We start from the raw sequence: 27,667 nt of genomic DNA, 5'->3' as shown, positions 1-27,667 counted from the left end.
TCCCTCCCTCCACTCTTCCCAGCTCTGCTCGGCCTCGCAGGCCCCCGTTTTCAGAAGCCGCAGGGTGCGGGGCTGGACAGGCACAGGGTGGGCAGGGAATGTGCCAGCTGGGCCTTGCCGTCCCTGGGAAGGAGGCCAGGGAAGACGAGGCCGGGCAGGCTTGGGGGAGCCCCACAGAGGGGCTGCACGGTGAAAGCACACAGGTCACCCGGAGGCAGCGTGAGGGCGGTCGAGGCCACCGCAGCCCGAGCATCCGATCACGCCACGGCAGTCTGGACCGGCGCTCAGAGCTGGACACGGCGGCAAAAAGCCCGGGACTGGAGCTGGGGGTGAGCAGCGGGAGGGCCGGTGAGCAAGACGGGGCGCGTCAGCCAGAGACCTGCAGGGCAGCTGTGGCCTTCACAGGGCAAGGGAGGGAGACTCGCGGGCTCCTTCGTGGGCAGCACACCCAGCGGGTCTGGGGCCAGCACTTCTCAGGGCACATGGCCTCCAGAGGGGGTTGTCACACAGTGTCATGGAGACTGGAGGAGGGCACAGCACCAGGCCAGCTCCTGGGGGCATGAGAGGACTCCCTCCTTCCGCGGAGGAGACTGCGCTCACCCTCCTGTTCCCCTGCTAGCCCTGCTGGCCGCCAGAGCCCTCCATTCCCTTGGGGGCACCATGCGGCCCCAGAATTTTAAATGACCATCGGCCATCAGAGCACAAGGAGTCATAGGGCAGGGCTCAGCCTTTTAGCTCAGTGTGCAGAGCGATCCGGAACATGGCACTGTCCCCCCATGGCCTGTCCTCTCTCCCTGGGACCTGACACCACTCCCCTGGGTCCCAAAGACTCCGCGAGGAGGTAAAGACATTTCTGGCGGACTCGTGAAGTGGCAGGAGACCCTTTCCCCAGACGGCTGAGGGGCAAGACAGGGGAGAGACAGAGAGAAAAGCAGGTGAGAGGCGAGGGGCAGCTGAGATGGACAAAACGACCGGAGGGCCAGATGGCAAGTTCTCCCTCTGCTCTGCCTGGAGACGTGGCATCTCCCAGCCTGCCCGCCCCGGATGGACTCCGCAGGACAGACAGACGCCTCTGACTACAGAAGAACAAAAACAGAGAAACTCCTGGATAAAAATATACGATAAGCCAAACTAAAAGACAAAACATGAGGAAAAATACTGGCAACTCATGCCTGATTTTGATTTTCTAAGAGGAAAAGAGCTCCCATCAATCAACCAGAAACACAGCAGCACCCAGAGCCGCGAGGCGGTTTCCCAACAAGCGCGTCCCAGAGGAGCAGCCTCAGGGAGCCCCGCACCAAGCCCCGACCGCGGCCTCGGTCCCCGTCACAGAAATGCAAATGGACACCACGGTCCCGAGACCAGCAGAGCTTTGCTTCCACCCGGGCTGCACGTGCTCTTACGTTCCATGAAGGCCTCGGGTCAGGGCTATCGCGGCCAGAGACAACAGCAATCCGCTTCACAGCCAGGGAGCCCGCTCAGACGCGGCTTGCAAGACTTTTTTCTGATCCCGGTGCGTGTATTTCCAGAAATACATTGCACGGCCTCTTAAGTCCACAGCTGAGGGGCTGCTGTTCTCAGAAAACACACTGGCCCTTTCCACCGCAACGCGGCCTAGAGCACCCGCCTGCATGACGACCGTGCCAGCCGTCGTCCCCAGCGCCGTCGCGGGGGAAAAGTGCGTCTGCCCCGGCCGTCACCGTCACAGGCCGAGCATGTGAGAAAACAGGGCCTCGTCTCCCTTCAAGGGATCCCCACGAGCCCGTGTGCTCTCTGCGGACACACACGCGTGTGACTTTACCTCGCGCCTCCCTGCAATTCCGCGGCTCACGAGGAAGCTGTCGGACTCCGAACCTGAGAAATGCGCAGCCAACGAGTAACCGTCAGCTCAATAACGACCCTGCTTTTCCAAAGTCCAGCTTTCTTATTTATTGGACAGACAGAGATCACAAGCAGGCAGAGAGGCAGGCAGAGAGAGGGAGAAGCGGACTCCCAGCTGAGCAGAGAGCCTGAAGCGGGGCTCGATCCCAGGACCCTGAGATCATGAGCTGAGCCGAAGGCAGAGGCTATACCCACGGAGCCCCCCAGGCGCCCCCAAAGTCCAGCTTTCTGAAGAACTTTCTGGAATGGCCGTATGTGTGACCTGGATCCTCCAGAAAGGCAAAGTCAAAGGTGAGATAGCACCCGTGCAGATAAAAGGAAATCCCAAGAAACTCGCGGGTGTGGCTCAGAGACCAGCCTCCCCGCAGCGCCGCCGAGACCCGGGAGTCAGCCCCAAGCCCGTCCGTGGGGAGGACACAGAGGCTCGCCACCACCTCACACCCAAGAAAAAACCTCCAGCAGCACGGGCACGCTGGCCAAAGGGGAGAAGGAGAGCCCATCAGAGGGAACGATTCCTCCTGGGCTCGATCGATCCGCGGGGCGGCGGGGAATGAAAGCCTGTCCGTGTGGACACGTGCACGGGACGCCCTGACGAAGGGTCAGACGCACGGACCGGGCTGAGCCAGGGAGACGGCCCTCCGCTGGGTGCACACTGGCGATGTGACACCGTTCGCCCCACGCCCATGCCCCGCGAACAGAAGGGGTACAGACTCACCTCCTGCCTCCCGCCAGACATCCTGTGGTGGTCCGTCTGGTTGCACTTGGTGGAGAACTCATCCTTCTTCACGATCTTGAGCATTCACCACAGAGGAGAGGGGACCGAGTCAGCCACGGGCAGCAGGGTCAGCCTCTCCCACACCCACAACCCCCACACGCGTGCCGGAGCCCAAGAGGCCACCAAATAGCGGCCCATCCAAAGAAGGGAGCTCAGAGCCACCCAGAGCATACACATCCTTCTCAGGGGAAGGTGACATGCATCTTCCCAGGAGGACACCCTACGGCAGGAAAGGGGGCCTGGTGCTTTTGTCATGTGTTAGGCAACACCCATGCTTCCTGGGGCGGCTGTGTGCCAGACTGTTCCCAGAGGGCAGAGCGTCTTAGTCCGAGCTCATGGTCTTGCAAAGAGGAGCCCTGAGGGGTTGGAACCACGACAAAAACAGCAATCGGTTCCAGCTGAACGCACAATCCCGGGGGGCAGGGGCATCACAGCACACGCACATGAGAAACGCACCCCAAGTGGACCGAGCCCCACCTCCTCCCACGTTCACCACTCGGTGTGGACACGGGTCTGTAGCTGGGAACACCACCGCCGCTCAGCCAGCACCGCCCCCCGCCTGCCCCTGGGACAGGGAAGGACAGAAGGACCCCGGCCCCTCACCTGCACATGGCTGCCAGGCCTCGGGGGCCCCGCTCACCTGGATGTGGCCATTGTGTGGCCCTCTGTGGCCATACATGCACTCTACTGTGGCCGACTTTCTCTCCATCAGGTGGACTCTGAACAGAGGCTTGAATCGCATTGGGTCGTCCACGTGCGGGTCGTGGGGGGGCAGGTACATCCAGCCAATGATGAACAAGCCATCCACCTGCGGGGAGCAGACGGGCATGAGTCCACGCAGGGCTCGGGAGGAGGGGCCAGGACGGGACCGGGTCCCCAAGGACCACCCTGGCCTCCACGCGACAGACCCACAGAGACTCTCGGGGCCAGGAGACCACCTGGTCACCATAACCAGCACGACCCACCTACCCAGCGCTCGGTAAGTAGAAGTGGTTAATGCCTGGAGACCGGGCAACGGTCGCCAACAGCACTGCGCCGACACCAAGACCTGCGAGAACGGGACTTACGTGCTCTGACCCAAACAGAACCGCAGCATGAGGGGCGGGCGCGCTAACCCCGCCGGCGGCAGGGATCCTTGCCCAGCGGGGACAGATCCCAGCCGCGGTGAGGGGCTCGTCACACACCTTACCACCCCACCTGCCCACGGGAAATAAAGGGACACACGCCTGCAGCCTTATCTACAGCAGCCGAGATGCGGGAGCAGCCCCAGTGCCACCGACAAAGAGACGGACAAAGACGTGGTGTATGTACCGTGACACGCCGCTCGGCCGTCAGAAGGGACGAAATCTTGCTATTTGCGATGACACAGATGGACCTAGAGGGTCGTGTGCTAAGTAGACTGCGTCAGCCAAACACAGACGGGTTTCGGCCACACGGGGAGTTTAAGAAACAAGACGGACAAAAGCAGCAGAAAGAGATGGACAGACACAGAGAACAAAGACATGGTCCCTGGGCGCGGGGTGCGGCGGGCAAGATGGGCGAAGGGGAGGGGAAGGGCGGGCGGCCGGCTGCGGGATGAGCAAGTCACAGGGTAAGTCAGCGGCGCTTGTGAGCGCAGCTAACGGACCATGTCACCCAGCTGAAACTCAGGTAATGCCGTGGTCAGCACGCCTCAGTAAAAAATAAAATTCCGAAAGAAAAAAACAAGCAAGTTTTGTTTGAAAAATAAGGTGGAAAAAAAAAGTAGCTCAACCTACACCTAAAGGCAAGCCTCGTGGAGAGCAGGGCCAGGTCTGAAGTCGGAGGGACAGGCCGGTCGGCGCTGGACCGCAGCAGGAGGTGCCCAGGAAGCACCAAACCCGCCAAACACGGGGGGTCAGGGGGCTGCTTCGGCAGCAGAGCCCCGCGAGGCACACACGGATGCCGCACGCCGGCACTGCGGACCCGGCTCCAAGCAAGCCGCCGCGCACAGGCCGTTCTGCAGCCGTCCGGTAGACGAGGTAGACCAGGCCTCAGGCCATGTCACAGTGTCCCCACCACATCTGCAGGGCGGGGCAGGGACAAGGCCCACGCGCAAGGAAACACCCACGCCCCTTAAAGACCCGCACAGAAGTACGAACAGACGAAATGCCATGGGCCTGGGATCTGCTCTAAAAACCCTGGAAATCAGAGGCAAAGGGAGGAGGCAGGTCCCACGGGCTCTGCCGTGCCTGACAACAGAGGCGTCCACGCTGCCGTCAGTCTTCCAAGGCACCTGACGGGGTGGCCGTGGTGGACGTAGCGTCAGAGTGGGGAGTGGTCCCCAGGCACAGCACACGGCACGTTCCCCGAGGCCAGAGGGCCAGCCCCACGGTCGGGGACCTGGGTGTCTGGCAGCTGGCGCTGTCTCACCCACTTCCACAGCGATCCGGTCCGAGCTGACGAGTGCGACCTGGCACTGTTCTGGCGTGACTCTGTTTCCCATGATCATCCCCTGCTTTCAGAAGCTTCAGTGTTTTCTTGTCACTTTATTAGTCACCGCGAGCGAGAAAAACAACGATCACCCTCCCCGCCTAAAGCACGGAAGGCAGCCTGCCCACGCCGGGAGCGGTCTGGCTCATCCTGCGAGGAGCGCTCTAAACGCAAGGCTCTCCCCTGCGATGTCAGACATAGAGAGAAAGCGTGTTTCGTCACGGGGGTTTCCGCCAATCATAAGGAACACGAAGCAGTACTTATCCCCGTCCAAAACCCCACCCGGTGGGCACACCACAGGGTCCCTGGGCGCCCGCGCAAGGCAAGCTGGGAAAGGCCCACACCGAGGCCCCAACGTGCTGCTTGTGAGACGCACTTGTGGCCAGTCCCGCGGACTAGGGCCTCCGGCCTACAGAGGGGCGAGCGCCCAGAGGGGAGCAAGACCAGAATGCCAGCGCTCCCCACGGGGCACCAGGCTTCACTCCCAGTGGCCTTCGGCTGCAGCGACATGGGCCGGGCTCCCGGACACCGCGTCCCAGGGCTTCTGTGCAGACAGCCCCCGGCAGGCCAGTGGAGTGAGGATGGCCACACCAGAGACCCGGCAACGTGCCTACGGTCCAGGTGCCCGTAAAGCACCAACAAGGAGCATCTACCTTTCAAAACACGGCTGGGAAGCAACTGGGCAGAATCTACACACGAGACAGCAGGACCTGTTCCGGCCGAGAACCAGGGCCTTACACAGGATGCCCCGCCTGCAGCCACCGGCTGTGAGGGCCGCCCACGCCGCAGCCTGAACACTCCTGAAGACACCAGGGGGCACGCTCAGTGGCCCCGTGACGAGAACCAAGAGCCTGAAAACAGGCCCAAGAGCCTTGGGCTTGAGGCGAGCCCAAGAAGGCAGGGCCTCCCAGCCCTCTGCCCCAGGTCCCCGACTGCAAGGTGCTGAACCCCCAGGCCGCCACAGAGGCCAGGGCTCTCGGGCAGGATCCCAAGGAAGAGGGCCCCACAGTGTCTACAGCTCTGGGTCCCAACCTGTGAGGGGCGGGAGGTGCAGAAGCCAAGCAGAGAGCGCTGCCAAGACGCTAACCCGCCAGGACGGAGCGCAGGACCCCTTCCCCGGGAGCGGAAATGCAGGCCCTGGAGAGCGGCAGGCGCCCAGCCCCCTGGGGACATGCTGTGGAGGGGCCACCAGGAATAAGACTGGCCCTCACCACACCTGGTCGGGGCCAGGCGCGCTGCTGGCTGGGACCCCAGGCCAGAGGCCGGGAACCCTCCGGCGACAGCAGCGTCCACAGCCGCGTGTGCAAACGTACTAGCAGCCCCACGGCCACACCTGAAAACCCAGAGGGTAAAAGCAAACTGTGAACTGAACCGGAGATACAGAATTTTGATACATTCAAGACACAATAAGGAAAACAAAGGTCACCAAAAAAGAAAAAATAAGCCAGACTTACATCCTGACCACAGTGGACTAACAGGGACTGCCGTGAAGCCCAAGGTGACCCTAGACAACAGGCCACGCAGGGCTGTGATCCCAGAGAATGAAAGAGGTGATCCCCACTTCCCCCTGGATTCCTGCCAGAGCCACCTTCCAGACCCCAGGGCTCAGAGGCCAGGCAGAACTGGGCAGTGCTCCAACCTGAGCAACCAGAGACCGGAGCTCGGGGGGCTGGCGGGGCTGGAGTGTGGGGGTTGAAGTCCCAGAAAGGAAGGAGCTGTGCAGAGACAGAGCCCAAGATCTGCCGAGGGACCTGGGCTCCAACCACTCACCAAGCCCAGTGCCAGCTGTGCAGCACGCTAGACCGCCCGGCTCTGCGAAGCCGGAGCAGGCGTCCTCAGGGAACTCCCAGGGCAGGGCAGGGGGACCCCCCCAGCACTGGGACCTTAGACAGAGAGCTACAGCACATCGCTAAGAGGCCCAGTGGTCCTCCCGAACACCCTGTCTGCCTGACCAGACTAACCCCACCTGAGGGACAGGAGTCATCCAGCTCAGAACTCGTTAACAACGTCGACCACCGCAGGGAGAGGGGCAGGCGCACAGGGGCCGGGGAAGCAGCAGACAGCCAGAATCAGGAAGACACGGCGGCTGAAACCAGAAACACCGTGCTCCCAGCAGAGGCGGGGTGGGGGGGTACCCTCATGGGACGTCAGTCAGGCTGCTGGCAGGACAGACACCTGCTTCCAAGGCAGCCTCCACTCCCACTGGGCAGGCTGACCCCTCTGGTCCTTGTCTGCGGGCCCCGGCCCCCTCTCCCCCTACACTGGGGATGGTTACCAAGACCACGGCTCTTAGCTCAGCAGCCCTCCTAGCCTCCAGTGAGCCTGATACTCGGAAGGCAGAGGGTAGAGCCTCTGGGGCCTGACCCTCGGGGTCTGTCTGTGTGAAGAGGTCCCGTGATTAGACTCGGGCTCTGTGTGTTTCGCAAGCAATGGAGAGAAGTGGGGCTTGTGCTTCATGTGATACCAGGAGGAGCCCAAAACAGAGTCCTACTGCTGGCTAGTGAATGTGATCCTCAGGATGGGTACTGTTGGCCACATCTCTCCCCAAGAAGGCCCCACTTCCTCCCTATAATCTTGATCACTAAATAATGGCTCCCAAGAAAGTCCCTGTCCTAATCCCTGGAATCCCTGTGAATGTCATCACCTTACACGGCAAAGAAAGGATTAAGAGACCTGACGTTAGGGGGCACCTGGGTGGCTCAGTGGGTTAAAGCCTCTGCCTTTGGCTCGGGTCATGATCTCAGGGTCCTGGGATCAAGCCCTGCATCGGGCTCTCTGCTCCATGGGGAGCTGCTTCCTCCTCTCTCTCTGCCTGCCTCTCTGCCTACTCCCGATCTCTGTCTGTCAAATAAATAAACTAATAAGAGACATGACGTTGAGGATCTTCAGAGGTTTCTGGCTCATCTAGGCAGGCCCTGAACGCCATCCATCACTTGGAGCCCTCTGAGAGGGCGGTGGACAGAGGTCTGAGACACATGGAAGGGGAGAGGCCACGTGAGGATGGAGACAGAGGTACAGGGTACGGCCACAGACAAGGGCCACCGAGGCCCTGTAGCTGAAAGAGGCAGAAGGATCCTTTTCTGGAGTCTTCGGACGGAGCATGGTGACCCGGAAACACCTTGGTCTCAGCCCAGGAACACTGATGGAGGACGTCAGGCACACGGACTGAGGACATCGGGAGTACTGACAGGAGGACAGGGAGCACACGGACAGGGGATGTGGGGCACAGAGACTGAGGACGTCGGGCACACGGAGGACGCTAGGCACAATGAGAACATTGAGCACATCAGGAATACTGACTGAGGACATTGAGCACACAGAGGACGCTAGGCACAATGAGAACATCGGACACACTGACTGAGGACGTTGGGCTTCCAGAAGAGAGAACACATTTCTGTCATTTTATGCCACGCAGTTTGTGGTCACTGGTACGGTGGCCGCTGGACGCTAAGACAGTGAGCGGGAGATGCCCTCAGATGGTGGCAACCACGTTTCCCCCCAAAATTGTCCACCGTTGGTGCCCCAACCCACCAAGGACACGGGCCTGACCCCAGTACTACTACAGTGGGTGAGAAAAGATTTCAAACCGGGGTTTGACGTCGCTCTGAGGCCCAGCCTGGGCATGAGGCCGCCGTGGCTGCTGAGTGACTCACTCTGACCCGACAGCCTGGCGTGCCTCCCCAGCCACCGAACTGTGTCTTCCTCCCAGGACAAGTGCTCCCACATGTTAGTGGAATGACAGAAGGAGCGCTCGGTGAGTCACAGCTGGGGTGCGCCCCGGGGCTCAGTGACAGGGCCGCTGCGATGACTCCATGTGGCCCGGAGGGCCTGAGGGTAAGTGTCCAGGGCTCCTGGGGCTCCTCGGTTACAACAAACTAGTGCACACCCCAAACCCTGAGGGCCCCACAGGCGTGAGCGCAAGGGCCCCAGGTGTCCAGGAGGCAGGGGCCAGGGTACAGGAGGGAAAACACCCTCGCAGCTCCACAAAGTCCAGGGACGCAGCAAGAAGGCTGAGGACCAATCACAGCACAGCCTCGGGCCTCTGACGATCATGCTGCAGTCCCGCAGGCGACGGCCCCTCGGGGAAAGCCTGCGAAGGCCCGCGAAGGCCCGCGAAGGCCCAGGCAGCCCGCTCTCGCTCTCGGACTTACCACCACGTTCAGCAGTCCTCCATAGGGCCCGATGTCCGGCTGCCACAATCCCAGAATGTGTCGGTACCGGTGGAGCACTACAGGGAGAGAGAGAGCAGGTCTTCACGCTGGGGCCGGCCGGTCTGCACTCCACAGTGACACGGCGGGCACCGCCGACAAACTACTCGTGATGGCTGGGGACAGAGCCTTGGACATAAACGTGGATCTCAGCAGATCGTTCAAAAAGTTTCTCAAGAATCTTAAGAAGGAAAATGTCTCTCGGGACCATAATAAAACAGGCAACAGGGCCACTCTGAACCCAGGCTCTAAGTGACCAGCACCAATGGCGCTGCCTTGAAAGACAGAGTGAGCACCCTTTTGAAATGGTGAACCTCCCATCAGTGAAGGGGTCAGAGACTGGGCCACCACTTTCCTCAGCAAGGCCAGGACGAGATTTTTCTAATGCTGGGACCCGCATCTGCCCATGAAGTGTGTCTCTAAAGCAATCAGACTAAAAATTATCACTAGAGCGAACGGCTCGCTCTGCTGGGCACACAAGCCCGACAGCCCTGTCCTGGCAACAGGTGTCACCACGCCCCATGATGACACATCCAGTCACACATCTGGGTGTACCTGTGAGGGTGTTTCCAGGTAAGATTAGCATTTAAATCAGTGCACCGAGTGAAGCTGATTACCCTCCCTGTGTGGTGGGCCTCGTCCAATCAGTTGACAGCCTGGAAAGAAAAGGCTTTTCCACAAGCAGGGACTGCCTGTCTGTGTGAGCTGGGACATCAGTCCCTTCTAACTTAGGACCTGAAACGGAAACGTGGGTTCTTCCAAGCTGTCCAGCCCGCCAGCCTTCAGACCCCAACTACACCCCTGGCTCTTCTGGGTCTTCAGCTTAATGACAGCAGGTCTTGGGACTCCTAGGCCTGTATTAACCGCAGGACCCGATTCCTTATGATAGAGTCATCCAAGAAAACTGGTTCTGTTTGTCGGGTGAACCCTGGCGAGCACACGGGGAGCAGCAGGGACGGGCTGGAGCACTGAAGCCACGCAATCACTCCGTTCCGAGGGGAGGGGGCCCCGGCCGGCAGCGCCAAGTGGGACACAGAGACAGTCGGGATGGCAGCTATCAGGTCTCCTCCACCTTGGTCTGGGGTAGAAGGACTAGGAAAGTGAGGCCAGAAGCAGCCCAGGCCTCTGAAGTACGCGGGCAGGGGGCCGGCGACCGCTGAGATCCGAGGTGTCAGCCTAGGAACACAAGTTCCTACACGAGCATGTACTGTCTCCCAGACACCTGCCGTCCGTGCTGCGCGCCATCTTCTGAGTCGGTTTACAAGCGGCACAGGAAATCCAGTGTGGTTATCTTACGGTCATACCCTGTTAGTTCTGTGTTTAATAAACAAGCAGGAGCTCAGCAGATAACGAACTCCATGGTGACATGTATGCTCAAGGGTTTCGGGGTAAAATGTGATAGTATCTGGCACTTACTTTAAAATGTATCAAAAAAGTAAGTTGGAAACATGGAGAGATGACAGCTGTGGGATGTGACGTGTTGCCGAGGGTGGCAATCTTTCATGACGAAACACAGGGGAGTACGACACCTGGGCCCTCCCCTCCGGTCGCCCCTCCCCCCGGCCCTCAGTCTGACTGCCAGCAAGGGTCTGGCTCTTTTCCAAACCAGTCTATGATCTCAGAGCCCCGGGACGGCTCCAAGAACATGCGAGACTCTTGGCGATTCTAAGAGTTCCCTGTTTTGCTTTAGAAGCTACAGCTTGTTGCAGTAAACACACTGCCCCCCACGTGTCTGCTTGGCGTGGCGGCCCTCTCTGGACATACGAGCTCTACACGTTAGAAAAATCACCGTGCCCCCCGTGGCTCCCGCGGATGCAATGACACCGATTCGCTCAGCCTGGGACCACCCTCGAGGCGGCCGGAGGGAGAGCGGGAGCCCAGCGTCGCCCTCAGGGCTGCAAGCAGGACCTCCGAGCTGACCCCTCAGCGGACAAGCTGTTTCCTCATGCAGGCAAGGTCTGTGTTTTAGGGCAGACACGTTACAAACTACAACCACCCAGAACAGGGTCCAGCAAGAGCCCAGGGCGCCTCCAGACGGACAGTGTCCACCTGAGTCACACAAACACTAGGTGTCCACACCGGCAGGGGGCCGCGCTGAGTTACCGTCTAATGCCCGAGGCCCTGCTGGGAAAGCCAACCCCTGAACGAGACGAGCGGAGTGCACGTGTCCATGCACTCTCCCTCACGCTCCCCCTGGACCCTCTGCCTGGCCCTGCATGAGGCTGCGGGGGGTGGGGGGAGGGCTGGCTGAGATGTCCTGGCACAAGGCACTCCCCAGACCCAGAGGAAGACCCCCAGCTCACAGAGCCCTCCCTGCAACGTCTCCAAACAGCCGCTGACCAGGGGTCCAATTACAGAGACTGGGCAGGAGACCCGAGATGTGGAGGCGACTGTGTTAGGCCCTTCAGATACTTTACTGTCATGTGCTTTAGGACGCCCCGGAACTTCAGTTCATGGGCGGAGACAGCCTGAACACAGGAAAACCCCGTTACCCGTGACAACAGCAGAAATGCGCTGCTCCACCCCACAAGGCAGGACGCAGGCCTTTCAGAATAATTTGTGTTTCTTCCAAACAAGGCAGCTGGCAGGCTGTTCCAACCACCAGTCCCCAAGGTCAGTGTGGCCATACTCAGAAAAACCTTCCCAGCTCTAGGACACCACCCTCCGTTCCCCAAAGTGGGGGAACCATCTGAGCTGGCTAAGGGACCTCCCCGCTCAAGCGCTGGCGGGAAGACAGCCCTTCCTGGTCAGTGCCAGTGAACGCTCATCTACCAGCAGGAAGGCCATAGAGTAGGCAAGCGGAAAACTCCTGGCACAGGAGACAACACCAAACCCAAATGATCTTGCTGTCCTCGGCATGGCGTGGGCGGGGAGCTGGCTCTCTTCCCCCGTGGCCTGCAGGCAGACAGCCGGCCCCCCGCCAGCACGGCCCTCACTCGTGCCTGAACCACCACATCTGAGGCTGGGGAGCTGGGCTTCTGGGTGACAGGTTCCCGCACATCACTATGGTCCACAAAATCATCCTAGAGACAAAATTAGAGCAGATGTCCAAGCTCATCAGGCCAGAACGACCCTGGTACCGAAACTAGGAGGCCACAAGGACAAAGACCTGCAGGCCCGTCTCCTGATAAACGTGGATACAAAAATCCTCAACCAAACACAAGCAGATCCCACTCAACAGTCCATTCCAAGGGTCACTGACCGTCATCAGCTGTGGTTTATCCCGGGATTAAAAAATGGTTCAACGTCCAGAAATCCAAGCAGTTGACAGCACCTTAACAAAATCAAGAACAAAAATCGTACGTCCTCGACAGATGCAGGGAGAGCATCTGAAAAAATCCAGTATCTACTTAGGACAGAAGCGCTCCACAAAAGGGTCGAGAAGGGCTGTGCCTCCACGGGACAAGGCCACAGGTGAGAAACCCCCAGCGAATGTCACGCGCAGCGGGGAAAGCCGAGAGCTTGCCGTCTGAGGCTGGAACAAGGCAGGGGTGCCCCCTCTCGCCCCTTGTAGCCTACACAATGCTGGAGGTCCTGGCCTGAGCAACGGCTCAGAAAAAGCAGTAACAGGCATCCAGACTGGAAACAAAGTAGTAAATCCTTTGCCATCTGCAGTCGACGTGACACCGTCGGTGGAAAAGCCCACGGAACTAATACCGGAACCGAGTCAAGCTGCAGGACCAGAATCGAAATCCAGAGCAGGAGCAGGAAGACGAGCCCACGGGCTCCAGGATTCGGCCCGGTGATGGGCAGGTGGGCTCCGTCCCCAGCTGCACTTCCTGCCAGGGCCCCTGCCCCCTCCACAGGCACCTTCCTGTTTCCAGATTTCCCAGGGGTCTCCCCCTTCCTCACACCCCTGGTGCGTTCCTGGCCCCCCCACCCCCAGCCCACTGGACTCTGGAGCCTTCCAGTCAGACTCTCCCTGTGCAGCCTAACACCCTGTCACCTGCGCCCAAGCATTAAACGTGGCCTCTCCATCTCTCCACCGCGGGGTGCGTGATGTTCCACCGAACCCCCGGAGCTACCTGCAGCAGCGCCAGAGCTCTAGGCGGGAACCTCAAAACCCAGAGCCCCGTGGTCACAGATAGCCGCTCTCAGTTCACGCACGAGGACACATGTTCGCTACGCCGTGAGCACGACGCGTTCCCCGCGAGATGCTGCCGCGCCCTCAAAGACATGGACGAGCCAGACTGTCAGCCGACAGCATGCGGCCTGACCAAGTACGCAGAAGTGAGCCGCCGAAGCTCCCATGGGGCCACACAGCTCCTCGGAGGTTCGCTTTAGACGGGCCAGCCTGCCTCTCCCCGGACACCGTCATCCGCTTGAGGCTGCCGTGCCTCTGGTCAGCAGAGACCAGGGGACCAGGGCACAGGGGTTCTCAGGAGCTCCAGGAACAGGGCAAGTGGGCGTGGGAAACAACGGTGCCAGGCCCCGAGGTCCTCCCACGCCAGGCAGTGCGGACAGTTCTGGAAGGCTGGGCTGAATGAGGCACCGTGCTCACCAGTGCTCACAGGGAGGGTGGGTCAGCACAGGACGGAACGTGCGGGAGGCGACCTCCCAGAGCGCTCAGCAAGGACCGGACTGTGCCTCCCGGCCCCAGCCCCAGCCGCCCGGACTCGTGCCTCCCAGCCCCCGACAGCCCAGCCAGCTCCCACACCGCTTGGACACGCTCCCGATGAGGCCCCTGGTCACCCGCCTCCACCCCGTTCAGCTCTGGGCCTGATGACCCGAGCAGGGTGGGCGTGGTCAGGAGCTGTGCCCCACCCTTGCGCCCCCCGAAGCAGGCTAACCGGGGCCCTGGCACCGGGATGGTCTCCAAAGGACCAGCAAACACGCCTCGGCTGTGTGTCCACCATCAGACGGGGGTTAGGAGAGATCTCGTGCGCAACTCGGTTTCCTCTGCTCCCACAGGTTTTGATAGAAATTGTGTGTCTATGAGACTGAGCAGCGGGTCTGCTCCAGGCAGGCGACACACGTGGAGGGTTCAGGGGGTGGGAGGAACGCGGGAATGGGCCGTGTGCTTCCAGGAACAGAACCACCCCTCTTAGCACAAGCAGGCATGTGCGATGTCTTCGTGACAACAGATACCCACTCTCCGCCTCAGCGCAACCTAAGAGCGTGGACATGTGTGCGGTACGGCTCAGGGAAAGTTCCAGACTCAAGTAACACCCATGGAGAGGGGAATCAGGTTCTAAATAATCAAGTGCTTCTGCTCACTTCTGCCCAGTGTTTTTTCTAATTCACATATGCTGTTACAATGTGACTAACGAAATCCAGAAGCCAACCGCATACACTTCACTTTGGAGCACAAGTGTTTTAAGGCTTCTACCTTGTCCTCTCAGCCCCACAAACAATAAATACTAAAATGTGCACCAACGGAGTGGTCTTGCTGGTACTACCCAAGAACCCCAAAGCTGCCGCGGAATCCCGGCCCACGTGTGCAGCCGACCCAGGGCCACGGCTCAGGCGTGGCCTCAGCTGTGGCCAAGCCACAGAAAACAGCAAAGGTAAGAAAACAGCAGAAGCCAAGGAGGGCAGCTCGCTTTTAACACCCAAGCAGTCCTCGTGCCCGGAGTTAGAGGTCCCTCTCCATGCAGCTTCTCGGCCGTGCGCGCCCGCAAAGCCAAAGCCAGCAGCAGGTACGTACGGCAGGTGTAAACATCTCTGTATTCCATGTGCTCGTAATCGGGAAGAATTTTCATGAAACGTCCCGACTTCACGCGAGGGTTTATACCTGAACAGACACAGCAGGGAGAGGGTAAAGATGGTCTGCTTCCCGGACGGTCTGTTTCAGTGACTCGACACGCTCCCTCACTGACGAAGGACATCTCCCACTGCACACTCAGCCCCAGAACCTCAGGGTGCAAGTGTTCGCCAGGGGTGACCTACCTTCCTTTAACCAGTGGAGCCACACCAGAAACTCACGAAGGTGGGCTAGCCCGGGACGCTCCTCTCTCTGCCGCCACAGATCAAGGGAGCACACGGAGGTGGGAAGCCAAGGCTGTGGCCAGGGGATGTTTGGGGGGAACCCTTGTATCTGACTCCGATCTCTCCCTCGCCGGGTGCACGCCTGGCTTTCCCCTTGACTTCTCGGCGTTGGTTTTATTTCTAGGGGTGATGTTTCCTAGCTCAGGCCCCTCCCCCCTGAACCCATCTATGCCAGGAACCAACCCTGACTTTCTTCCACCACCCGTTCCAGAGGCTAAGCAATTTTCTCCTTGGTAAGGCGTTCAGAACAAACACAGAAACACAGTTCTCGCATCATGAGCATCAAAACTGAAGCTGGCTCTGACCAGGGCAGAATCAACACTTCCAGACACTGAAAAGGGTCATCATTCCCTGGATCTTGAAACCGTTTTTAAGGGGTCAAGAATCAGCAATGAAAAGAAATCTCCAGATGCCGTCCTGCACCTGTCCATGTCCCTAGCCATCCAGATGTGCAGGCGAGCTGGCTCCCCTCGCCCACCCCCAGCTTACGCCCGGCCACACCACCTGCTGCTCACGGCTACTGCCCAGCTGTGCTCCACAAGGCAGCATAACCGAGCTGAGCTCCGTGGGGGCCTTATTCCCACATCTGCCCCCACACCGGGCAGGTGTCCGCACCCGCCTTCGTCCAGGTGCCGTTTGGAATGGTAACTCCTAAGCTCCTGCAGAGAACTCTGCCTTGAAGTGCCTTTCAGGTGATATCGTCCAACATCCAACCCAATCTGATATCCCAAACCTAACGAACTCAGGCAGTCCAGTCATAAAACCCTGAAGCCAGCTGACCATCCAGGAAAGCCAGGACAGCAGTTTCATGTGCGCACACAGAGACTGTTGTGGGCGGAACCGGGTCCTGCTCCAACACCAAGGCTGACAGCCACTTCAAGTCCCTGCAACTCCATGCTCTGGCCGGATTTAAGAGCTGAGTTCTGGGCAGCCACGGAGGAACCAAGGCTGGAGCCAAGGCCATGTGGGCGCCCATGGCATGGAGGGCGGGAAGCGGGCGCAGAGCTGGCTTTCTGCCTCTGGACTCTAGGCTTTGCGGGATGCGGAGCAGGAGCGGCCCGGCTGCGGAGATGGAAAGACAGGAAGGGCTCGGGCTATCAGGACACATGACCACTAGGGCCCCCAGACCCGTGTCCCCAAAGACGTGTCTTCCTGCGCTGGTGGAATGTGGAACAGAAGCAAGAGAAGAAGCCAGTCTGAGCGAGCACAGGGGAGGAGGAGCTGGCAGGTCCCGAGCTGTCAGCCTCGCACTGGGGCCAAGCCCAAGGACAGGGCTCAGGAGGCAACTTCGAGCTGGGCGGGGCAGCTGGGGCAGGACGAAGCCCAGGCCTCAGGAAGGCAGGGAAAAGCGGGGTACCGGGCGTGGCCAGGCAGAGGGCTCCCAGAGGCAGGTGGTGGGTCAGACATCACAGCGGAGCCCCCACGAGCTCTGCAAGTCGTGAGCGCACCAGCTCCCCTGAGGAAGGTCCATGAAGAACCTCCAGCCCGCTGACAGGAGTGCTCCCCTCAGAACACCAACCACCGCACGCCCCAAGCTGCCATGGATCACGGTGCGGAGGGAAGCCTCGGACGGGGCAAAACCGGCCACATCCAAGGAGGGAGCACGGCCCGCGTCCCCCACAGAGCCAGCCCTACGTGGAAACCCCGCGCTCCCCGACAGCCACAGAAGGGGGGACATCTCAGGGAGAGCCTGAGTGACAGATCCACCAAGAACAGGGACACGGAGAGAGGCAGTGGCTGGCGCCGCAGACCCTGGGGGGGCTGCCAGCACTGCGGCGGCTCTCAGAGACCCGCTTCTGTCTCAGTCCTGAGTCAGACGGCGGCCGCTGCTCCCCATGAGGCATCTGGGAAGGGGCAGCACCTGCTCTGCTTTCAATGGATACATTTCCAAAGATATGAAAACCCAAATCTATCAAGACTCTTTTAAAATGAAACTTGAAGGTCCTTTTTATTTCTTTAAATTTTATTTAGAGAGAGCAAGCATGAACGGAGAGAGAAGCAGGCTCCCCACTGAGCAGGGAGCCCAATGCAAGGCTCGATCCCAGGACCCCAAGATCATGACCTGAGCGGAAGGCAGACGCTTGACTGACTGAGCCACCAGGCGTCCCCTTAAGGTCCTTTCAGGGCAGTGAACAGTCAACTTTAGCCAAAGATGGTCCCCATCATCTCGGACTCTGTCCTTTGATCCCCAGCCCCGGGGAGCTAACACCGCATGAGACCGCCGCCCAGGGGTGAACCCACCGGCTGCTCCCTGCAGGTTGGTGCCGGGCCACAGCTCCTGGGCAGTGTCTGTGTGAACAGATCTTCAGAGCCTCACGCTAAGGGGCACTGAGGGAAGACATGTGGGGCTGGGGGAGTCAGAGCACTCGGGGCGTGTCCCTGGTGAGCCCGGAAAAGCCAGCGAGCAGAGAACAGGAAATGAGGACCGGAGTGTTCAACATGGGGCTGGGAGGCCGCCTGTAGATGGAGCCCCAGAAGGCGGAGCCTGACGTGGGGCTGCAGGCAGGTGGCCGACGACGCCTACAGAAGGGGCCACACTTCCCAGTGAAGCTGCTGTCCACGTGCCCCTCGGGCTGCGGGCCCAGGATGCAGGAAAGGGAACCTCTGGAGCTCCCCAGGCTTGTCTGGCCCGAGTGCAGCCAGTTTCTCAGACCCAACGCTTCTCCACACCCAACAGAAGACACCACTGTATGTGACGGGCTGAAAACAAGGACGAGACACCCCCGGAGAGGCAGGAAGAGCCCCTCGTAGGAGGGCTGCTGCTCCCAGCGCCGTCGTCCAAGAGGGAACTGTGGGTCACATTCTCCGCACTCCTGTCGTGGGTGCTCACTCTACGTCTGCCTCTGGAGCGAAGGGGGCTATGGTGGGCAACAGATTCACTTACGCTTGGCATAGACGTCTCTACAAGACACGCCCGTGATGTCCAGCTTCCGCAGGTTCTCGCAAACGCCATACTCTGCAACAAGAAACATGTGCTGGAGATCACAGGCCAGAAGTCACGAGGCCACAGAGAGACAGACAGGCTGGGGGCGGGGAGGGAAGGTGCATGCCAAAGCCTTGGTCCTGTCTTCCACGCCGGAGTCCGTCCCTCGCCGCTGCACCCACACTCGCCAGCGAGGCCCTCATCCTGTGTTTAGACCACACTGGACAAAGCAACAATCCACACTATCCCAAGAACCTCCAGAAGCTTAAATGCACAAACCCCAAATCACACAATCCCCAGCTCATGAAGCGTATGGCACAGACTCGGGGGTCTGCGAACAGCACACTGCCGTGGCAATGAGACTGTCCTTGGTGTCAGGGTCCCACGAAGGCCCCCAAACCTGCACTGCGGCTCCCCGTGCCACCGGCTCTATTACACAAAGCCGCGGGCCTGTGAGGGGAGCCCGGGGCGAGAGGCCGGATGGAGGCCTGAAGGAGGAGGCTGCACCACATCCCTTCGGCACCAGCCCCCGACCTCAACCCGCGACGGAGGCCCTGGATGCCCTCCCGGCCTCCCCAGCCTCGCCTAGCTGACGGTGCCTTCCTGCTTCCTCCTCCTGTCCCTACCCCACCCCACTTTCCCAAGTCACCCACCTCAGCTTCCCAGCTGAGACCTCGGATCCTTTGGGTCGGGTCCCAGCGAGGGTTTGCAAGGAAAGCACCACACGGTGCTCATCACCACGAATCCAGAACTGCCAGGGGGCCAAGCGCTGACAGCGACCAGCCCGCCTGGTACCACCAGCCTCTGCGCAGACCAGGCACCCCTGTATCCGACCTGGTTGGCAGGCCTGAGCACTGCCACCGCCTCGTCCACGCCAGCGAGGAGAACACACGCACAGAGAGGCCCGGGACTGCACAAAGCAGCAGAGGTCGTGGTGCGGGACCCAGAGCAAAGCCCCGATGGGACACCGCTCACAGGTGAGCAGAGCGGGGGCGGGAAGCATGCTCAGCAGCCCCACTGCCCAAGCCTCACACACTCCCCACCAGGACTCGATGCTCATCCGGGGTGCTGGGGCCCAGCCGGGGCCTCGCGCACAGCCACCGCCCGTCCCAGGAAGGGCCGCCAAGGCTGGGCAAGGCGGAAAGCTCAGTGGTCTGTCTGAACCGTGGGTTCATGCAGCGTGGCTAGTAGTGGCCGAGGGCTGTCCCCTCATGATGTCACTCCGGATGGTGCCTATGTGGATGTTATCAGCCCGAGCGCATCTACACGCTGACGGAGTCCAGCAGTACTGGAGGCCAAGCTCCAGAGGCACAGAGGGCAGAAGGTATTTGGGGCGAGGGAGCTACTCGGCCAAGTCTCTCCCCGCAGGCCTCCCAGGGAGCCTCGTCATGAGGCAGGGAGACGTGAAGTTGAAGACTCCTAATATGTAAATCACCGCCTTGCTCACGATCAGGCAAAAAGATAAAAAGGATGCGTTTCATCCTGCTGCCAAGAACGTGGACGCCCTCCCGCAGGACAATGCAAGTGGAGGAACCTGAGAGCACGTGCAGAGGAATACGCCGTCCGTGCGCCTGGGGCACGGACACAGCAACACCCCCGTCCAAGGGGTCCCCAGCATGAGAAACCACAGCTTGTCCCAAGTCCTGCTCCTCCCGTGGACCAGCTGAACGGGCCACTCTCGCCCTGGTCAGCAGAGCACACCGGAAGAGCCGGTCTACCCCACTCTCACTGAGAAGCGCTCTGCTCTCCGTCAGCTCTCTTCACCGCCTGCCGCTGGCTCCGTGCTGCCCGTGGCGACCAGGTGGCTCCCCCAGAAAACCTGGGCGGGGCCACCACTTGGGCTCCCCATAGCCACTCGCTTTCTCCTGTGCAAAGGAAGCACTTCAAACCTGTTACTGCATAACAAGATCCACGCCCGCCGGGTTTGCCGGGTTTGCTTCCCGGGGGTGGGGGGTGGGGGGGTTCTGAACGGACAGCGCCCTTTCTCGGCTCCAGGGGCCTCTGGTGCTGCCCGGAACAGATACCCACGGGTCTCTTACTGCCTCAGTGACGAAGGGGGTGGCTGCAGGGGGCAGGGGCCTTCTCCTGTCATGTGTGTAGTGCTGCAGGCAAGACACCGTAACTCTCGGTGCAAACGGTCAGATACGGGTCAGAGCCCTGAAAACGCACTTGGGTGTGCTCCCGTGGCTGACGGCACCTGAGGCCCACGGCCAGGCCCGTGAGGCACTGCTCTTGGTGCTTGGGCACATCTCTGGGCCCAGGCGGTGAAGACTGGTGACCTGGCTTACGATTTCTGAATCAGACTCCAACCACACTCCAACCTGACAGGAACGATGCTTCTGAATGGCTGTGAGGGTGTACCCAGGACTGCCGCCTCATCATAAATTCCTGCACACGGGGCACCTGGTGGAACGTTTGCCTTTGGCTCAGGTCATGATCCCAGGGTCCCAGCATGGAGCCCGGCATGGGACTCCCTGTTCAGGGAGGAGCCTGCTTCTCCCCTCCCTCTGCTTCTCCCCCTGCTCCTGCTCTCTCTCTCAAATAAATAAATAAATAAATAAATAAATTTCTGCACGTGTCAAGAAATGGTATTGTTCATGCGGCACGGGAACTAAAGCTGCACAAGCAGATAAGGGAACCACAAACACCTCCAACAACCAGAAGGAAAGCAAAACTAGGCTGCGGTGCTAACAGAGCGGTCCTCAGTGGGTTCTTCTTAATGTTCCCGAAAAGTTAGACTAAATCCACAAATGTCACTCTGACCCAACCGTTCCTACAAGAATTGTCTGCTATTTTCCACTTGCCGGGAAAACTTTTGTTTTTTAAAGAGGGACTCAGAACACCACCAGAACAATCCTCTGATAGTTCTATCCACGTTCCCATAAGTCATCAAGGGAGCCGGTCCTTAAAATAGCTGGAAGGCCCGGGTACTCACCAGCAGCGTGTCTCCTTCCAGAAAAACAACAAGTGTGAACTTTGCCCTTTGACACAGGTTCTGTCCCCGCTGACCGCCAGCGGGCATGCCACCACGCTGCCTACAGGCACTTCTCAAGCCAACGCTGGATTTGGTGTTCCAGGCTGTCGGTTCAAAAAGTTCCCCTGACAGGGCGTCCGGCCAGCTCACTCAGTGGAGCAGGCCTCCTCAGCTCAGGGTCCTGGGCGCAGAGATTACGTAAATAAAAACTTATTTAAAAAAAAAAAAAATAGTCCTTGCTAGTCTATTATATAAAGGAGCTTAAGCAATTCTTTTCTGGAAATATTTACTCCGAAGACAGCAAAAACAAAACACAACAAAAATCTGGGGAGAGAGAAGCATGGGTCAGCCAGACTTGGGGGATTTACAAAATGAACCAGCCGTGCTGTGCAGAACAGGGATCCAGCTACCATTCTGCTTCTGGGTCCAGCCCCCAAGAACTGAGAGCGGGGGCTCAGATACGGCTGCGCCCCGGCTCGCAGCAGGACCTCACAACATCCAAGAGGTGGAAGCGTCCACGGGCAGCTAAGCACACCAAACCCCGTGGTCCACCCACCCGATGGACTGTTACGCAGCCCAAAAAAGGCAGTAAAATCCGTCATCCGCCGCAGTAGGCATGAACCGTGGGGACATCGCGCTCAGGGAAAAATCAGGGTATGGGGCACCAGAGACAGCCGGGACAGCGGGTGTGGGGGGAGGCAGGGAGCAGGTGTGTGAGGGCCGGAGCCGAGGTGTGCAGGACCAGCGAGCGAGGGGGGCGGGCCAGGGTCCAGGTGAACCTACCAAACAGCGGACCATCGGGGCCCTGCGCTTAACAACGGTCCGAACAGCCGCTGTTGCTTATGTATGTGTTACCATAACAAAAAATTAAACTGTCACTTCAAACATTCCAATCGGAAAATTTCCGAAGAGCTATCTGAAAAATGTTTTGCCAGGAGGGAGAACAGCCGAGTACTTGGGCAGAGTAGGATCAACACATCAACACATCCGGCAGCCTCGTGTGACCTCTGGCCCTGTGACCTCAGGCCCGGGGGGGGGGGGGGGGGGCAGACCAGCAACTCCCCGGCCCCACGGCGCATTCCTGAACATGCCGAGTCTGCTCAGAGTCTGCGGGTGGGAGTGGGCTCGCTCCCCTCCCGCCCCCCGCGGGTGAACCCGGCAGATCCGGCTCTGGCTCCCGAGGCTCCTTCCCCCCGAGAAGGTGGAGAGGCAGAGGCAGCCGCGGCGGGGGCTGGGATGTGTGCGCAGAGCAGAGTGTGACTGACAGAGCGGGCGCTGTGCCTCGGGGCCCTGAGTCGTCCCGGGAGGCCGCCACAGCGGGGACCTAGTCCCAGTCCCCTGGTCACCGCCACTGAGGGGGGCTCCCCGCCACGCCGGACGGGTGCGGCACTAAGACACGACCTGCTGCGAGTCTGTGGGCAGACAAGATCCATCTGGAAAGGGAGGTTCTCCCCCAGCACTGCGGGGAGCTGGGTGGCACAGACAGGAGTCCACAAGAAGGGTCTCAGGTATGGACAGAGGTTGCCACGCAGGCAGCGCTATACCAGGAAATGTGGGGGCGCGGGGGTCCAAAGAGGCCGCTGCCCCACTGGGTATGTCTGAGGCCGGAGGAACGGAGACGGTGAGCCAGACGTGGTGCCGGGCAAGCAGCACGGAGCCAGGGAGGAGGGCAGTGGGGTGCACCTCCCCGCCACCTGCTGTGCTCTAAGTAAAACTCTGTTTGCACTAAACCAGGGGATAATTATACTCCTTAGTAAAATAGGGTTCACACTTCTACTTCGGAGGATGAACAAGAAGTCAAAGGCAGGGCTGGGGGCTGGGGGAGAGGGGCCCTCCACCAGGCGGGACAGGGGTCTGGCAACCAGGCCCAGGCTTCCAGCACAGCTGTCGGGGCCAGCACCCTAGGACGCCCCTCCACCCACAGAGCTCAACCGCTCTACTTAGCTAGTACTGTAACTGGATGAAATTTTTGTTTTTTTAAATAATGTAGGAGATCTGGAAAAACACTCTGCAGCCACCCCTTCTTAGGAGGCAAGACTGTAAAACTCAAAATCTGGACACAGCCCACAGGTGTCTCCAGATAAACACCGGGAACACTTGGGAGGCAGAACAAACAGTCCCCCAGGACGGCGGAAACCGCCTACAAGATCAGCATGACTCGTTCCCAACGAGTCCAGGCCACGTAAAGATAAACAGTCCCTGTGCCAACGGACACTGTGAGAAGCCGCACTCCTGCAGCGAGACGACTCTGACGGCAGTCCAGCTCTCGTGACATGCACCTGCTGGCTAGGGGAGACCCATGCCTACTAAGGCCCCTGTCACCCTGAGATACCCACCCTTCCTGGCTGCACACCCACTGTCCCACTGCCCATGTATGAGACCAGGAGAGAAGCCTGTGAGCCTGACTCTGCCACAATCTCCCCCTGGACACGGTCTGCTGTTTCCAAGACAGGTCCCTGCTCCTCCACTAAAACTCCACCCGCCTGGCCGGGTCGGGTGTAGCAGCCTCTCCATCGCCACCGGGTGGACACCGAGGGCATCGCTGGCAAAGGCTGCTGACTCATGTGTTCCAAACCCTGCCCATCTCCGGAAAGGGCCTTCGTTCTGGAGAGGACACTTGTTCTCTCCAAAGTCCCAAAGACAACCTTGTCTTCACATGCCCTTTGCAGCCAGAAAGACAAACCGAGAGCCTCAGTGCATTACGTAATCCTCTTATAAGCACAGGAAAACAGTGACAATGGCCGTGCCTGGACCTCTAACAACCAATCCATTCTTCTTGGCAAAGCACCACTTTCCGATTAAATATGGCCGGGGGAAAGCTTTACTTGATGCTCTCTGCGTACCAGGTTCACCTTCTAGCTTACTTTTTTAGGGCTGAAATAAAGGAAGTCTGAAAAAATGCTCCCTGTGAGGCACCCCTGCGCTTCACCCTTTCCTGCTTTGCTAAGGGAAAAGAAGAGGTTTCTCTATAAACCAGATCAACAGATTCCACATGCCTAAGTACAGAGAACTGGCGTCCTTCCAAAGGACAAAGCAGAAGAAAAACACAAAGATTTCCCCCTCAAATTCTGAGATCCTGCGACAGGCGGGCTGGTTTCCCTTTCCCATGGGTAAGACCCGTGTCCCTACTGCCTGGACAGTCTGTTCATCCACCTGCCAACCCGCCCTCCCCACCGCCAAAACCAGTGGGCCGAGCAAGGATCCGCTCTAGAGGAATCCTAGAAATCCCTAAAGCCAAACTTAAAATGAACAACTTGCCCAGTTTACCTCTTCCCAAAACAACCCTCCAATTTCAGTCGTATTTAACAAAAGCCACATGTTTTATTTTTTTGAATCAGCGTATCATATAAAATAGAAACATTTTCTTTTGTTTGCAAAAACAGAATTAAATACTGGTTTTTAAATCCCCATTTCTGGGACGCCTGGGTGGCTCAGTTGGTTAAGCCGCTGCCTTCGGCTCAGGTCATGATCTCAGGGTCCTGGGATCGAGTCCCGCATCGGGCTCCTTGCTCCGCAGGGAGCCTGCTTCTCCCTCTGACTCTGCCTTCCACTCTGTCTGCCTGTGCTCGCTTTCGCTCGCTCTCTCTCTGATAAATAAATAAAATCTTTTTAAAAAATAAATAAATAAATTTTAAAAATCCCCATTTCTGTCATAAAAACCATACATTATTAGAAAAAGATTATTCTTTTTTTTTGGAAAAGAATTATTCCTAATTATGATGGAATGTAATCCCACTTTACAACAAATCAAGATATTATATACAAATGTTCTGTATAAAAAAAAACTTACCATCAAGAGCAGAAATGACCAAGTTATATATTATATATTATGTATTATAATATATAATACTATATAATATGTAGTATTATATATTATAAATTCAAAACCAGACATCGACAGGAACTGAGCTGAATAATATAAAATCCTTGCATCTGAATACTTAAAGCTCAGTACGGAAGGAGAAGATACACAGGCGAGCATTCCCTTTGTTTCTAATTTTCTTTTGTTACTGCTTGAATATTCTGATTTAGAACTACGGTCTGAATGTAGACTTCAAAATTCACCGAGTAAATGTGAGATATTAACGCAAAAAAGCCTTGTCAGGGTCAAAGGCAAAATAAAATAACGCACTTGGCTTCTACCCTCAGAAGTCTGAGAAATGATGACTTATTTATAGCCCCACACGCCAGTAACTGCAGGCGGCCCACAGCCAAAGGAGTGATGCATCAAAAAAGTGTTTACCCTCACACTGGCCAGGGCCTGCCCTGGGGGCTGGGCTGGGTTTGGGTTGGTTCCTGTAGGGAGATAAGTATCACCTAGTCCTCCAGCACTTGCCCCGAAGCTTGCCCCGAAACCAGGACCGGAGACTCAGCCGACCCTACGCTCAGCAGCCACCTCTCACCGCCCTAGAGAAACGCCACTAGACAATATTTAACCCAACAACTCCGGTATGCAACAGACAGGACAGGCCAAAGTCCTACAAAAATAACTGATTCATTGCTAGGGCACTGGAAATTGTGAGCTTCTCAACCAAACATCATAAACACAGCTATACCTGGTTTTAAGTTCCGAGCTCTACCCCCCAGCCTCCAAACTCATCCTGTCGTTTTAGGATCAGCCCTTAAACACACACGCATCGTCTGCACCCTGGAAGTCAATCATGGCCCCAAATTCTTCGAAGTAGTAAAACCCGGGTGTGTGCTATTCTCTTTCCCACTTCCCAACTTTGTGGCTTGTTTTCAGTCCTGGGAAATCCAATTATCACAAGACAGAAAGCAAGAACGTAAACAAGCAAATCCACTAATGAGTCTCACTCCTTCTCCCAAGAAACTAAAAAATGGAGCCACCATACCCATCAGGGCTAGACCAGACCCAGAGGCTGCACTCCAGGACACGTGAGGGGCCAACTCACCCCTCAACCAGCCTGAGATCCGGCCTCCTGCCCACCAAGGCTGGGAGGGCTTTGGTTTTTACCTAAATGGACCTGGGGCTTTGGCCGTATCAACTCACCTTAACCCCATGTCTAGATCAGGAAGATGAAGGAAGGAGCTAAGAGAACTGAGACCAGACCCGTCCCACAGCTGACGGTTCTCATACAATAATGAGGCTAAGCCTATGAGACATCTGTGAATACCAGAGGGGGCAGCCGGCCATCCAATTTTTGACACAGATAAGCTGGAAACTGGGGCTACCAGAACAAACTAGTGAAGTCAAAGACCTAGCAAACAGCTTCCTAACTTTCTGACGAAAATCATTACTTAAGCCCAAAACACTAAGTTTGACTAACACTGTAGCTTTCTGGGGCGCCTGGGTGGCTCAGTGGGTTAAGCCTCTGCCTTCAGCTCAGGTCATGATCCCAGGGTCCTGGGATCGAGCCCCGCATCGGGCTCTCTGCTCAGCGGGAAGCCTGCTTCCTCCTCTCTCTCTCTGCCTGTCTGCCTACCTGTGATCTCTGTCTGTCAAATAAATAAATAAAATCTAAAAAAAAAAACCTGTAACTTTCACGAAAGTCATCTGAAATGAGGTTAACCAGCTTATCACTATAGACTTTTAAGGATATGTCCTGAAATATTAAACAGAAATGTATCCAGGTGGAAAAAAACCAACAAATTAGCAAGAAAAACAAACAAACACACACATAGGGTAGAAAGTGAACAAAAAATAAGGATAAGCAAGTAAGAAAAACCCAAACTGCCAGTAATATTTTTATCCCACTGAGCCACCCAGGTACCCTGAAACTGCCAGTAATATTTTTAAATGTGCTCCCTCCCCAGTCATTGAACACATTCAAACTGAAATAATTAAAGATGGGTCGTTCAGAGTAGAGAGATTTGGGCAGTTACTGGATGAATGGGGTCACTTTGGGCAGCTGGACCAGAAATGACAGCTGCTTGGTGATGAGACCGTGCATGCCAAACGTGTGTGTCACCTTTCGTGACTCATCTGGTCATGCTCTCGTGTCAGGCGGGTAAGCTTCCCAGTACCTCGGCAGTACCTAGTCAAACTGCAGGGCTCACGCCTCCCCTCCAGCCGCCGTGCTTCCGCATGTCCACGACCCCCATCCAACAGACAGGGACACTGCGCACTGTTCCCGGAGTACAACAAACACATAAATAAAAATAAGGGCAGGAAAAAGGGTGGTCCCTTCCAATGACGAACCACCACATGGCATTTAAAAAGACTGAACCAGACTTAGATGCATTCACATGGGAAGAACTTAAAAACACAAGTTCACAAAGGAAAAAAGCAGATGCACAAGACTTACAGCATGAGTTATTTCTAAAAATCACACATGACAAAATGTTGTATTTGGGGACGTACACAGGCATACGCACACACAACTAAATTAAACCCACAGACACCGGCTGCTTCTCAGAAAGGCAGCGCTGATGAGAAGGTAGAGGGGGCGCCTGGAGGGCTCAGTCAGCGAAGCGTGGGACCTTGGCTCGGGTCATGATCTCAGGGT

The 27,667-nt window shown here is 57.8% G+C and overlaps 1 protein-coding gene across 3 annotated transcripts in view; it reads right to left on the bottom strand.

Moving 5' to 3' along the window:
- Nucleotides 1-27,667, bottom strand: part of FBXO31 (F-box protein 31) — a 39,779-nt gene that overhangs the window by 9,564 nt on the left and 2,548 nt on the right. Inside the window, exons 2-6 of one of the 3 annotated variants that reach the window (XM_059151697.1) lie at nt 18,188-18,259; nt 14,963-15,049; nt 9,259-9,335; nt 3,297-3,464; nt 2,597-2,671 (exon numbers count right to left, since the gene is read on the bottom strand). In XM_059151697.1, coding sequence (XP_059007680.1) covers nt 2,597-2,671; nt 3,297-3,464; nt 9,259-9,335; nt 14,963-15,049; nt 18,188-18,259 — 479 coding nt within the window. The remainder of the gene's footprint in view (nt 1-2,596; nt 2,672-3,296; nt 3,465-9,258; nt 9,336-14,962; nt 15,050-18,187; nt 18,260-27,667) is intronic. The other 2 variants (XM_059151698.1, XM_059151699.1) reach the window with 2 other exon arrangements.

The sequence above is a fragment of the Mustela lutreola genome, chromosome 16 (assembly GCF_030435805.1).
Source record: "Mustela lutreola isolate mMusLut2 chromosome 16, mMusLut2.pri, whole genome shotgun sequence".
NCBI lineage: Eukaryota > Metazoa > Chordata > Mammalia > Carnivora > Mustelidae > Mustela > Mustela lutreola.
The sequence above is the reverse complement of the archived record's forward strand: the minus strand, read 5'-3'. Positions and strand labels throughout refer to the sequence as shown.